At 36.8% G+C, this 14,091-nt stretch overlaps 1 protein-coding gene across 1 annotated transcript in view; it reads right to left on the bottom strand.

Moving 5' to 3' along the window:
- SLC15A5 (solute carrier family 15 member 5) overlaps positions 1–13,835 on the bottom strand; it is a 34,885-nt gene extending 21,050 nt beyond the window's left edge. The window contains exons 1-4 of the mRNA XM_085324075.1: positions 13,469–13,835; positions 11,224–11,446; positions 3,882–4,051; positions 628–848 (exon numbers count right to left, since the gene is read on the bottom strand). Coding sequence (XP_085180201.1) covers positions 628–848; positions 3,882–4,051; positions 11,224–11,446; positions 13,469–13,835 — 981 coding nt within the window. The remainder of the gene's footprint in view (positions 1–627; positions 849–3,881; positions 4,052–11,223; positions 11,447–13,468) is intronic.
- Positions 13,836–14,091: the final 256 nt, after the last annotated feature.

The following is a 14,091-nucleotide window of genomic DNA, read 5'->3' as shown; positions in this document are numbered from 1 at the left end:
CCTGCTCAACCCAGATCATCCAGTCAGAAGTGAATCTGAAGGAATCAGATCAGCTTAAGTAGCTTTTTGACACATTTACATTTATATAACATACACAACCTCAGACAAAAACGCGTAGTCTGATAGAGAGGCTACGAAAGGACTGCTGCTTTCCACGAGTGGAAAACCACCCATTTCTGGTGCAGGTACACCAGCCACGTAATTCTGCCAAATCAATAGAAGGAACAGGCAAGTAAAACAGCAAAGAAAGATTTTCTGCCTCTCCCTACAAGCGAGTGACCATTTGAAAAAAAGTATAATTTTCCAATTTCTTAAAAGAATGCTGAGCTGTTTTTCCAATAAGTGCGACATACCAGCTTGAGGAGCACAGGATTCCCTGCCACTAGATTTTTCAACCAGTAAGGATTCAGAGAAATGAGTAGCAGGCAGTCACGCAAGCTTCTTCACGAGTCTCGACCAAGCCAATTTTACTTATTTGATGAGATGACACAAAGTATGTTCCCATGCAATTAAAACTACTCAGCCGTGTTGCTCTGCTGGTAAAGCAACTGTTAAAAGCCATGCCTAGAAACATAGTAATGAACAGATCACATTCTCAGGATTTTCCTTTAAAAGCTGATTACTCACCTGCATGATACATGTTCTATACAGAATTTGGAAAGCAAACAATGGGAAGAGCCTTGCAAGTGATTTTGTGCTTTCCACCTGAATCTCGCTGTACCGACCACCATGGTTTTCCTTGGCATGATCTAACCAGTTTGTCACACATCCACTAAAGTAGCGATATCGGATACAGCACGTTTTCAGTGCACTAGCAATTACCCCAAAAGTCGTCAGCAGGGAACTGTCTGCAAACAATCAGAGACATTAGGCATTGGTACATTCTTATTTGCTGCCAAAATTAACAAGCCAAGACACTTTGTTAGTGAAAACCACAACCTGACCTGATTTCCTTTCCCCTCCCCCAAAAGCAGCATAACAAGTTAGATTTACGCAAAGCTTTTTTTTTTTTTTTTTTTTTTTTTTTTTTTTTTTTTTCCCGAGGCCAATTGGTACACAACTTATTTGTTACAAAAGCAACTCAGTTGAATTTTCACAGAAAGAGGTACCTTTCTGGTACCAGAAAGAGGTGCCTTTTTTTTTTTAAAAAAAAAACCTACTCAGAATTTGTTGTAGTTAAGCAGATGAAGTATTATTTTCCCTTGCTTTTACTTTCTGATCACTGAATGAGGATAGTTTTCAATTCAGGACCACAATGAAATCTTCCATGTCTGCTGAAGTTCAGGAAAGAAGTTCTGTAAGAAAAGGAGAGGCTGGACTTTCACAAGAAAGGAATTAACAGCAGTTATGTGGTGTTATTACCACTCTGCAGGAGTTTGGATCAGTGTTGAAATCAGTTCTTCGGGAGTTGCTCAGAATACACCAGGATCAAACCACTGGATAGCTCAAAACGATGACATGGATGTGTTCTGATTTATCTGACCTTTTTCTTGAATATAGGCATAGCCATCTCCTTTCCTTTGGAATGTAAGAAGTAGGACACTCTTTTTGCTTATTCCTCATTAAAAGAAAGACTAAAATAATAGTAATAATAAAAAGAGTTCTGATACTTCAACGCCTTTCCTAATGGATCAACTGATGCCCTCTTTAATATAATCTCCATCCATTACCTATAAAAATGTCATTTTGTACTATGCAAAATGGGCAAATATATCATTTGGTTGTGTTTCTCAGCATAGAATTCCAAGCAGACTATAAACCCTAGCAAACTAGGAAGAAAAAACTGCTTGAAATTGCAGTTTTAGAAACCTCTTGGGTGATACAAAGTCCTAACTGATATCAAGAGGATTTTGCCAATGATATAGTTAGAATAAAGATCTCACACCTTCTTTAAAAGCAAACTAATAAAGAAAACCCACACGACTCCATCATGGTGAATTCTTCAGATTTCAAACATGGTCATTTAGTAAGAGACATATTTAAAAAACAAATATTTATATTGGGACATATTTACAGCTCAACATTATATACGCCATACTTCTGTTTTTAATATTTTCTTAAAAACATTTATCTATATAGATATCCACAACTTCAGAAAGCAAATTTTCCTTTCCTTTATACTGCAGTCCTTGGCTCTAATGTTCTGTTGACCTTGATTTAATCATGAATATCTACGCTATTTAATTATAATAAAAAAAGCCTACATTGCACCCTAGATGGCAGATACACATTTTTCCTCATCTCTGGTCACCTGCCAGTCCTCAGAATTATAGCAGTGGGAAGAAATGCAAATGAAGTCCATGCTTGACAGCTAAGCATAATTGAATACATGATCCACATTTGAAGAGTTATCTTAAAATAAAAACGTATCATATATAAAAATAATTTCTTTAAGGTCACCTATGGATTTGAATTACAGTTCTGAAGAATTTCCAATTTAGCCATCTCATTGGAAGGTACAAAGTATGTTATCATTTATTTTGACTAAGGAGATGAAAAACTGCAGATATTAGCCTAGAGACTCGTGTTCTGAAAAGACTTGGAAAATATATGTTAAAAATATCAAACGACACTCGTAGGGAAAACACCTAATGATACAAAAAAATATTCTCCTARTTTTGTGGAACGGCCAATGTTAACATAAATGTGCAGATTATGTCTATCATCTACTTAGTTTAATTAAACTAGTTAAATGATAAACTGCTATAGATTTAGCCTGTATAAAACATTCTAGGTTGAATACAGAGGAATATTTTCAGGTTTTTAAAATCTATGCTGAACTCCACTGAGCCAGTCACCCACCCATCTCAACAAAGAGACCTTGCTAATCTGGTGCCAGTCTTCGTAGACCTCAGTCAGGCATCAATATAATGCTTGGGGGGATGCATAGAGGGGATGTATTTCTTTGGTTTTGTTTGTTTTTACCTCATCACTATGATATTCCTAGGCATCTGGGTTAGACATTCATCTTCTCAGTTGATAATATATTTTTGTTCAAGTTACATTTATAATAAAATAAATATAATAAAAATAATAAAAACATTGCTTTCAACTGCTGGAGTCTACTGGAAGAAGAATTGCAAGGTTTGGGCACTTACAGCCTTATGTAGATCACCTAGGCTCCACCTACCTCTCTCAATTGACCAAGCACAGAAATGTAATTGCCATTAAAAGATTTTGAAATAAGGTACTAACTGAGATTCCAGAAGTGTAAGAACTTCTGCTTTAAGATATTGCCACAGTCCACACAGTGAAGTGTTATTTAGAACTATTCAGAATTTCTAATCATTTTCAGTTATGTACAAATGCTTGATGTTGTATTGGCAAACACTCTGAACTAAAAATACAAGCAGACATTCAGCAACATAAAGGATATTATAAAACAGCTTTGCTACACTGGCAATCAGGTTTAATTGCCATCTTGCTTACCAGCCACACTGCTTGTTTACTCAGGTGCTAGCTCAGGCCAAGCTCTGGAGCACACAAATGTGCTTGGTGACTTAGCATAGGCTCAAACTTTGCTTCAATCAATCTAAACATATTGGGCATAGGTTGAACCAAATCTGCTACAGCAAAGACCTCCAAAAAGCAATCGTGTGGTACATCTTCCTGCACAGGCAAATGTTTTGACCTAGGAACATGACAGAGGATATTTGTAAGCTTACTGTAGGCTGCTTTCAATTTTTCAGCCTATCCAGAACCTACAGGTCTGACTCCACAGGGGATGTTTCATTTCACAGACACCTCGTAGGGCTAAAACCCCAAGAATCACCAGTAAAACAGGGATTGTGTTGTGGAAAAAACTTGTTTAGACATGCAAGTTGATCTCTTTTGTGAAAATAATCTTTGAAGACATTTCCTAAGGAAACATTGCTTCTTACCTGTTTTAGGCTTGTAAATCATTTCACCACGCACCATGTGAATTGTGATCATAGCCATAAGCACAGATACAAACGGGATAAGAAAACCAAGGTTCCTGGCCACAGATTGCTGGATATAAGAAATACTGACAAAGACGACTGCTGAATTTAGGTTAACCAGCCAATAAAACCTGATACAAATAGACAAGGGAGAGAACAGTGGAGAAGCTGAATAATATAAATTCTTTACAAGAGAGATAATTTAAAACATTATGAATTTAAAAGCATGGTAAGCATGGTCAGCATTAGTATCATGCTCACATCAACACAGCAATTAACATCAAATTTCACTTGATGTCTTAGGTCCAAGAGGTATATGATTAAACTAACTCTACTGATGCAGTAGAGCTGAACAAATCATCAATCTAGTACAAGAAATATACTGTGGACTGCAGCAATTATATTTTCACATAATAAATGTATAAACTATAAGTGTTGAAGTTTAAGTTTTGTGCACTATAATCAAACCACACACTTTAAGCTTAATAGAAAAATGTCTATACTGCCACCATCCCTTTTTTAAAGACTGTTAGAATGAAATCTATTGGAAGCGATGGCATTTCCATAAGCTGCATAGTCTGTTGGCTTAGCTGGAATTTTTGTTGGCTCTGGAAGTGTCTTGATAAGGGGGTTCCAAAACATAATTTGCACTTCTAGCTGCAAATGTAGCTAGAAGCTGATGTATCACTAGTAGTAGGCCTAGCACAGATTGAAACCCYTGATAATAGCATTTTAGATGTGCTTAAAGAAATTATAAGGAGAGTAAAAAGCAAAACAAAAAACACCTAAACAATGCATTCTTCCACTAGGATGAAAAAGGATAAATAGTTTGTTATTTTATCCTAGCAATTCAATTTATACATGTACAGTTAGGATTACACTGTCACTGTATCTTTTTTAATTGGAATCTGACTCCTTATATATCCCATTAATTAGAACTTCTTCTAAAATCCACTTTTCCCTAGAAGAAGTTAACAGCATAGATACTCATGACAAAGTAAAACAAAAAACTTACTGCTTATTCTTCAGCTACATAGTCCTTGTCCCTCTTGTTATGACTGCAATTTTTACTGTACTACTTACTCTTAACTACAAGCGTCCTAGCTATAACTCCTCTAACTGATTTTACATTCTGATGTGTTCTCCATATAACATCCTTCAGGTTATTTGCATTTTCTTTCCTCTTCAGTAGAGCTTCAACTGATATTTCCTTTAAAATACAAGCCCCCAAAACCAGAGGTTTGAGACTACAGACAAGACTCAGTGAATATTTGGTGATAACAATATAGAGAAATCAGAGTTAAGGAGGACCTGCATTGGTGGAGATACAGTTTCAAAAAAATTTAATCTATCAGGGATCAGTATGAGAAATCATTTGAATCTTTTGCATAATGCAGACCAGAGACACTCATTCAGCAATCTCTGCTTCAGCTTTGAATCTCACTTCCAAAGGCTGCCTGCTTAGCCTTTGAAATTTTAAGTTAAGACTTTTAAATTGATGAAACTTCTAAGTTTCAAGTTGGCTTTAAAGGCAACAATTGTATTTTAAACGAACAAACAACAAATTTACAAACAAYATTAAACAATAATACTATCTCAAGATAGCATAGCTTAGATTTTTAAGATACATAAGATATTGTGAGATTTTGTAACTACAATAGGAAGTTCTTTCACCTTTAAAAAACTGAGTTTCACTCAAAGGTGAAATATATATTGATACATGTGTAGATACCTCSATATACATTGCTTGAGGAAGCAAGAAAGCTTTCTCTCTTGTCTTGCATCACTTCCTTCTCTTGCATGGTAATTGACTTCAGTCTTTATGCCTCGCAATTAGTACAGAGATCACTTCTTAATATTTATAAAGTCTTAACATGTTTTAGAAAAGCAGTTATTCTTTAACAATTCAACTCTTGGCTTTCTAGCTTGTTACTTCAACCACAGATCAGCTGATAGGGAAGGAGCTACCTATCAGTCTTCCATGACAGTCCTCTGCATCAACAGTCACAGGGAATTAATTTGCAAGCTTTAAGAGGGGAACTGCAAGTCTCTCTTGACACCAAGGACCCTTCACCAACCCAGTTTTATCCATTTTCAGTGATTTTTAGTTGGCTTGCTGTAATTACCAAGAAAATCATGATCACATGACAAGTTACAGTTGAAATCATTACCTTACTGCTTCTCTGACTGTTCTGCCATTGCCCTTTACATCGTATCTAGCTAGAGCCAAGACAGAGAAGTGTCTATCACATCAGAAGCAAGATCCTCATAAATGAACAAATTTYGTTAGAGTTACTAGCTAAAAGATCTCTCACCTTACCAAGGAGGGGAAGATTATCACAGAGGCTGTGCAGCAGTAGACATGCAAGGGTGGCTAAGCAGCTCAGCTGGCAGAACGCGGAGGGCAAGGAGTGAAAGAGCAACAACATACTCCATTTGGGTAAACTCAGCGCTGCTGAGAGCCACGCAGCAGCTCTCATGGAGCTAGCAAACTATGCACAGCAGTCAGCAGGTGTTCTCTGCCTTCATGTATTTCTCTGAAGTCACACCAAAACATGTCTGAAGTTTCAACATCAATCGCTGTTTCCTTTAAATCATTTATGTTTCCAGGGGATGATACCCATTCAAAAAAAAAAAAAAAAAAAATCACAGACTTTTCCCCTCCCACAGAAAACCATCCCTAGGTACTTTTGAATTATACTGTTACGGGATGATGATAGATTTGGAGGGATTTCGTACACAGATGTGTTGAGCGCTGTTCTGCTAAAGCTTCTTAAAAAAAATACAGTTACACAACTGGGTCAGCTTAGCAGATGTTTCAGAAGTTATTAGCTATAAATTGTTTCAAGCTAGAAGTTTCAGCCCTGTTTTCTAAATTTTCTACAAAGAAAAAGGTGCCTGAGCTACCTAAAAGGCCTGAAACTCCTTACGACTACGACTCTGTTTTACCAGAAGTAGGAGCCTCCACCTTTAGGTTTTTAGCAGCTGTAGTTTATAATAACAAAATATCTGGAACACTGTATAGCAAAGCACTATTAAGACTGAGATGTAAAGCTCCTATCCTCTTGCAAAAATAAGAAGGAAAAAAACCCCAACYTGTTCCAGTAATCCATATAGACTAAAAAAGAAAGATAAACTAATCTCAGTGCACACATCAGAATTCTTGGAGCTGCTCATATCATAGTGGCTGTACCAGATCAGAGCCTACACAAGCAGGAACACATCTTGCTGGCTCTGACATAAAACAGATATTTAATATTGAAATATTTGGAGAAAGCATCTAAAATATCCCAGTAAGGCAGAGCTGAATGCTTTGAATACATCAAAGTGAATATCATGATCAGCTTCACATTCCACGGCTCCTTTCTGGTGTTTGGTCACCAGCTGCACTACTTCAATGAAGGAGAGTGAGCAAGGAAAGATTTTGAAGGATACAAAACTGGGTCACTACTCCRTCTCTCCTCACATTTCAAATTCCAAAATGGAAAGTATAATCGACTCTTGATAGGGTGATTAATCACAGCAGAGTAATAAAACCAACCAACTAATCACTAAAGCTTAGACAAGATCTATAAGGCTGTATCAGGCTAGACTCAAACATGTAGCATGTGAATGCAGCAGACTGAAAGCTTAGCATCAACATCATAAGATAACTAAGACCATTAGCTGTTAATAAATGGCAAGTTTTGTTTATGCAACATTAAAAACTTACTGTGTATAACAACCTGTCAATTATTTCCTGTGGCRTGAAATCAAACTAAATGTTTTATCCTAATTCCTGTTCTAAAGAGTATTTGTACAAATAATGTTCACTGAAGCAACAAACCAAGATCTCCTACTTCCCAAGTAAATGCATTAGACAAAAGGCTTACTAAGATAAAGGAGCTGTCTTTCTGTGGCCTAACAGAATTTTAACAGAATTTAAATAAAAGAGATTTAAAAGCCTATTTAGAATGGTCAATGAGCCATTCTTGCATTCAGGCAACTTACCTGGGGCATGAATTCCTACGCAGTTCTAGCCTAGTCACCTAGATTATGCAGAGTCAAGCACTGAATTCTGTACCTCAACTTGGTTGAGTGACCATACTTGGAAAGTGGTGTAATCCCTCCCTAAGGAATAGCCTTTCATTTTTAATATGAGAAATACTGCCCATTGGAGGGCTTTCATTAAAATGCCATATTCTCTTGAAACGCTTCTGTTTGAGGAATTCCCCCTTCAAATGAGACAACTTTTTTTCTTAGAAAAATTTCTGCTGTTATTTCTATTTTAGCAGCTAGAACGGTGCAATATAGCTTGTGGTGAGGACCTACTGTCTACATTATATACACTGAGGTTTTTACTTCACAGTAGTTCTAGTCTGATCCTACAGGCCACCAGTGGCTTGCAACTCAAGACCATTGATGGCTTGAGTGCATCAAATCATTCATTTTTGAGTTTAATTATTCTAAAAGGAACCCTACTTACATACTTTGAATGAGACCCAAATGYACACAATTGCAAGGCTGATTTCAAGAGCACAGTCCTAATATAAATGGAAATGCTACTGTGACACATATAGAAAAACTCAGTAATCTTATTAGAACGTTTTATAGTTGTGTATTCATTATGACCACTCCTAAGAAAGTAACAAATAGACGACTTCTCATTTAAAAATGTTATTGATGCTTACATAGTACTTGCAATGTTTTTACTTAAAGTGATCATCAAAATTCAAAATGAACTTGCTGGATGAAACAATCTGTGTTCTAAACAAAATTTTTGAAAATATTCCCAAGTTGACCTTTTGTCACCTTTCGGATTCTGAAGACTCAGTAGATTTCCTATCTCGAGACATTATTTGCTCTTATTTTTTAAGCACATTTAGCTCTGACAATTCAAGTTCTGATTTTAACCAAGCTGAGATCCAGATATTCTGAGTAGGTAAGAACAGACCAGTCTCCACACTGTATAGATACACTTTTCCGTACTGCAGCTTTGTACTAGGGGATAAAGCTTTTCAGAATATCTACAGAGCTCCAGTTCTCTGCAAAGAAAAGGTGTTAAAAGAAAAGAGAACAATAATAATAATTTAAAAAGTCAGAAAATTGTGTCCAGGACAATAATAGTTGAAGCTTATTTGCAGTAAACAGAAAGGAAGAGGATTAGAAGAAATGTAAGATAGAAAAGAAGGAAGAGAAATACTATTATCTCATGTTCTCTGCCTTTTTACAGAAGAACAGTAAGACAGGGCATGAGTTAACACCACTGTCATGCTTTGTCTGGATTCTACGCTTTGCTCTTATCCTTCACTTCTTTAGACATAATTTACTTCTCAAGCCGCAAAAACAGTAGTAGGCTATGGCCTTACCCTCCAGAAAGCACAAGTCCTTAAGGAAACTTAGACCAGCAGAATACAATTCCCTTCTTTAACATCAGTATATTCTGTTTATCTAAGTCATCACAGTCATGGTCATGTTAGAGGTTAGAATGTGGCCCTAGATGTGCAAAGAATCCTTCTTCATGGGTTGCATTAGACCTCAGGTAGCTACAAGGTTATATCTGGCAAATTTTTAATCATCATCCTTCCTTAACCCAACAAGTCTGTCTATTTAAATAGAACTTAGCTAAGAATGCAGACTCATACACCAGGAGAATGCCACCATCTATTTTAATATATTATTTTGAAATTCATTCCTGTGACAAACCTACCAAGCGAAAATAGCCTACCAAAAGAAAATGATTATATTTTCAGAGGTTGTAACAAGATTAATAATGCTAAGAATGAAACCCCATTTTTAAGTCTTTAAGATTGCAATCAAAAAGCCCCTCCTTGCAAGTCATTGCAGATTTTTTTTTTTTAATTGCACATGTGCCTTTCTTGATACTTCCAAAGCCCCAAGAACTGACCCATCCGGCTTCCCCAAGGAACTGTTTTATTCGTATTATGTCTCCTTTGTAATCAACACTGAGAAAYGTCACTTTGATTAAACACAATTCTGAATGGCTAAGACCACAGTACAATAAATTCTCCAGAGCTATCTTTCAGAACAACTGATTGCTCTCCAGTCTTAATCCCCCAGAGTCTTATTTAATCAAAATGATGTTRCTAATTAAGGATTAAAACTCAGAATAGAATAAAAAGGAAGGATTTTTTCTTCTCTCCTATGGGCAGGCCAAGGAGGCAGAATCTGCTCTAAGGAACCAAGCAGTTTCATCCACCTTTCRTAAAGCTGCCTTATTCACTGAAGTTCGGATTTAATTCAACGCTCTTTCATATTAACATAATTGGAGGAAAAAAAGAATAGCCAGGAAAGCCATTCCCAAAGGAACAGAGATCTGATTCACTAAGATCTTCATTGATTCTTCAGCATTGCATTGTCAATATGCAAATATGCTTAGTCTTGATTTTAATAAGTGTGTGTGCATACAGGTGCATGTGTAAGGGAGAAAAAAGAGGGCAGTTTAAGAKTTTATTCCACCTTGCCTTGAAGCTGCAGTCTGGAGGTTTCCACTGATATTTCTACAGCCTTTGGTTTTACCAAGAGTTTAACCAGAAATGTATAAGTAAACACACASAGTGCTCTTTATAGTGATACAGAGTAGTAAATAAAGGCAAATATATAATCAAAAATCATCCCTTGACACACTGAAGGAGAAATAGTTAATATGAAAAATATTCAAATTTTAGGAACCTTCCCCTCTCCCCCAAAGTTGTTCTGAAAAAATATGTAAATATTTAAATCGAAACACAAATRTATCTGAGGCATCAACTGACAGTGATAGAACTGAAACAATACAGAAGATCCCTACCTTAAAGATGAGCAGTTAGAGGCCACTAATAACCTGTAGTTCTAACAAACTAGCAGAAGAGTCTGCTTGTCATTTCTAAAAATCTATTCAGATGTTAACTCTAAAATGTTATTGAATTTTTACCATCTTTAAGGTGCAAAGCAAAATACCCTCAAGGCACATCTTTGCTAAAGGTAATGAACCAACTGGAATATGATGTTCTAACAGCAACTAGGTTATTAATTCTACAAGTATTTGGGTAGTCAGTTGATGATAATTCTGACTGAAGATTTCTGCAGGAGGCCAACGTAGGTTATCACCTATTGGCCATAGCAAAGAGAAAAATTTAGGAAAAGTTTTTACAGAAAGAGCAATTCTTGGAAACTCTTCCAAAATATGAATATTACAGTTAAAACAAAACAAGAAACCCACTCTCTGTGGAATCCACCTTATAAATTAACAGTGAAGTTCAGGGCAATGTTCTATGATCCCCAACAGATACTTAGTTAATACTAATTATAGTAAGTTACTAACCAGTTAAAAAAAGAAAGAAGTTCCTTTAGTCCACAATCCTCAAGGTTGTATGCRCTAAGTGGACAAACTATAGCTCTTATTCCTCCAATTCCCAGGCTAGCTGTTAATAGTGCAAAGTAGAACACTACTTTCTGCTCCTTTTTGGTCAGCGTGTGAAGAATATGGCGTCTGTCAATGTAAATATCTTCAAACGGGAACGCCACGACAGGTAGCAGGGCTGTGCCTGGAATRGGAAAGAAAATTGACATTTGAAATTGGTTAGAAACAGGTCATTGAATAAGAAATTTTGAGGAATTTTTTAAGCAGCTATGCTGAAATGACTGACAAGGAATCAAAGATCCATGACATGGATGAGKGCAAAGTGGGGCTTCCTGACTCCAGAGAGCTAGAACATTTTTGAATGTTGCTGTAGGAAGGGAAGACCAGTAAGTATCACTCAGAAAGCACGACTTGTTTTGAAATCCTTGTAGGGATTCAGGCCCTTCATTCAACTGAAGAGCTCACACCTGAAACCTAGCTCCTTTCACAGCACCTTTCCTATTTCCTGCATCTAGAGGGCAGAAGTTCACCATTTGCCTGAGGACACGAGTTAAGACCTGTAAACTTGCCTGATGAATAACCAATCACCCCAAAATAAAGTCTAAAATAGARTATGTCTTTTTTTGGTATACTCTTTAAATCCTAGCTTTCTAATGGGAACGATAATTTAGCAAACACATTTGCAGCCAAAGTTTTTTTGTGGAGAAATTCCTCGTTTTCTGCTGCAGATTTGTGAAAAATATATGCTTTACAGAACTTCACCTTGCCATAAATTGCATTTACCAGATCTAGACTTCAAAAAAAAAAAAAAAAAAATCTTTCAGATCTGATCAGCTACAGATTCTTTAAGTTGTAGCTGGAAACTAAAACCAAAATACATTATTGTACGCACAACATAAATCTTAGCCTTCACTAAGGCTGATTGATGGTGCCTCAAACCCTAACAGAACAGGAGTGCTTAGTGTCTTTCCCCCTAAAAGAGTCCTTTTGTACTGTATTCAGTAAGAGGTAACCACATGCAATAATGAATATAAAAGCACTGTTCAGCCRTGATTCCAACAAATTTAGTTAAATTCCTCTTTGGCAATTGTTTTGTGAGGCTGCCAGCAGTTATCAAGGCCTAGCCATTTGATCTGGTAAAACGAGCAGGTATTTGATGACTAGTTAAAACAATATCCAAACACATAAAATTCAGTTTGTGCCACTTGTGTCCTACTGCAAGATCTGCACTGAAAGGACAAATGGCAGAAGGAGATTCCAAACTAAAAAGTCCATGGGGAAAATAACGGAATATAATAGTAATCATTTTCCAGGCTGGTTGCACAGTACTTTTGTGGTTAATTCAGGAACATTTAGAAAGCTAYAGAAGATGATTTCATGCATGGCTAATTTTTCCTTACTTTGTTACACATCTAAACAACAACCTGTCTGGCTACTGCAGAAAGCAGGCTTGCTTATGCTCCATTCAAATGCTGCTGCAAATAATAATAAAAAAAATAGTTTCATTTGCTCAACTTAAGTGAAAAAAGTAATCCCCACCTGTGAAATTCACTAATTATTGCACAACAGTCATACTTAGCCTGAGCAGTGCTTGCATAYAACAGATCTCCAGAAAAACAGGTGGTGAAAGTATCAAAATGTGCTAACAGGAAGCAGGCTCTGAGAATTAGGACCTAGCTTCTGTGCTTAAGGCAAAGACTGTTTATAACAATATGTACTTAACTACRTTTTTCCCACTTGTCCAACTATAAGTCACATACCTTTACATATAATAAACCCTTACTACCAACAGCTGGGAAGCAGYTTCCAAATTATCTCACAAAAATAGCTAAAATCTCACATTCCCCCAAACACTAATAACTTTGATGCTTGTTAAAGGGATTAACTTCAAGAAAGAGCTSAGCATCTGTCTTCTGAATTGCTGAGCCACTTAACAGGAGTAAGTTTTGGGCAGTAAATATCCATAAGTTGTGTGGCATGCAAGAGTACCTCTGTTTTGTTCAAAGAACCACTTTACAAAACTACATAGGCAAACATACTGCAGTACATTTTGTAAAGGAGAAATTAAAGTAATAAACTATTAGAGAAGTTAGCCACAAAGTTAGGGGAAAATGTCAGATTTCCAACAAAGGTTCAGTAATGCATATCCATAAGAGAATTATTAAAACATAACTGCACATGAAACGGTCACTAGGGTGTCACATACCTAGGAAATGCAGAAACAGGCAGATGCACACAAGCTTGATCCTCCCCACAAGACACTCCGCAAGCCAGCCGACCAGCACCGGTGTTAACATGGAGGTGCCCACAAAGCACATGTTGACAATAGCTGCCTGGTAGTTGCGATAGCCAAGTTTGACAGTACAGAAGAGGATCATGTTGCAGACAATGCCAAAGAACGTGAACCTCTCACACAGTTCCACCAGCAGCAGACAAATAGCTGCTTGGAGTTTCTTCTCAGACTGAGTCATGTCTCCAGTATGATTGCTTCTCCGGGGTAGCAGTCTTTGCTCCTTGTCATCAGCATGSTTCAGAAGTCGCTTCTCTTGCGCATCTCTTCTGTCTGCTGACATGCTTGACTTTTTGGAGTAAGACTGGGTAGARCAGCTTAAGTTACAGGTATACTTCTGTTATCCCACACTGTAATTAGCAAACTGGTAAGACTCTCGCTTTGAATTCCACACTTCACTACTACAATTTCACAGGGCACCTGCCACTTTTGTGCTACGACTCAGAGGATCAAAGAGTATCAAAAAATCAAAGGAATACATCAACATTTCAAGTTCTAATTTTAGCAACATTCAGAAACTCGGTCTGTTTTTTAATTTG

This window comes from Rhea americana, unplaced genomic scaffold (genome assembly GCF_003343005.1).
Source record: "Rhea americana isolate MKP2758 unplaced genomic scaffold, rheAme1 scaffold_9, whole genome shotgun sequence".
In the NCBI taxonomy this organism is placed as follows: Eukaryota; Metazoa; Chordata; class Aves; order Rheiformes; family Rheidae; genus Rhea; species Rhea americana.
The sequence above is the reverse complement of the archived record's forward strand: the minus strand, read 5'-3'. Positions and strand labels throughout refer to the sequence as shown.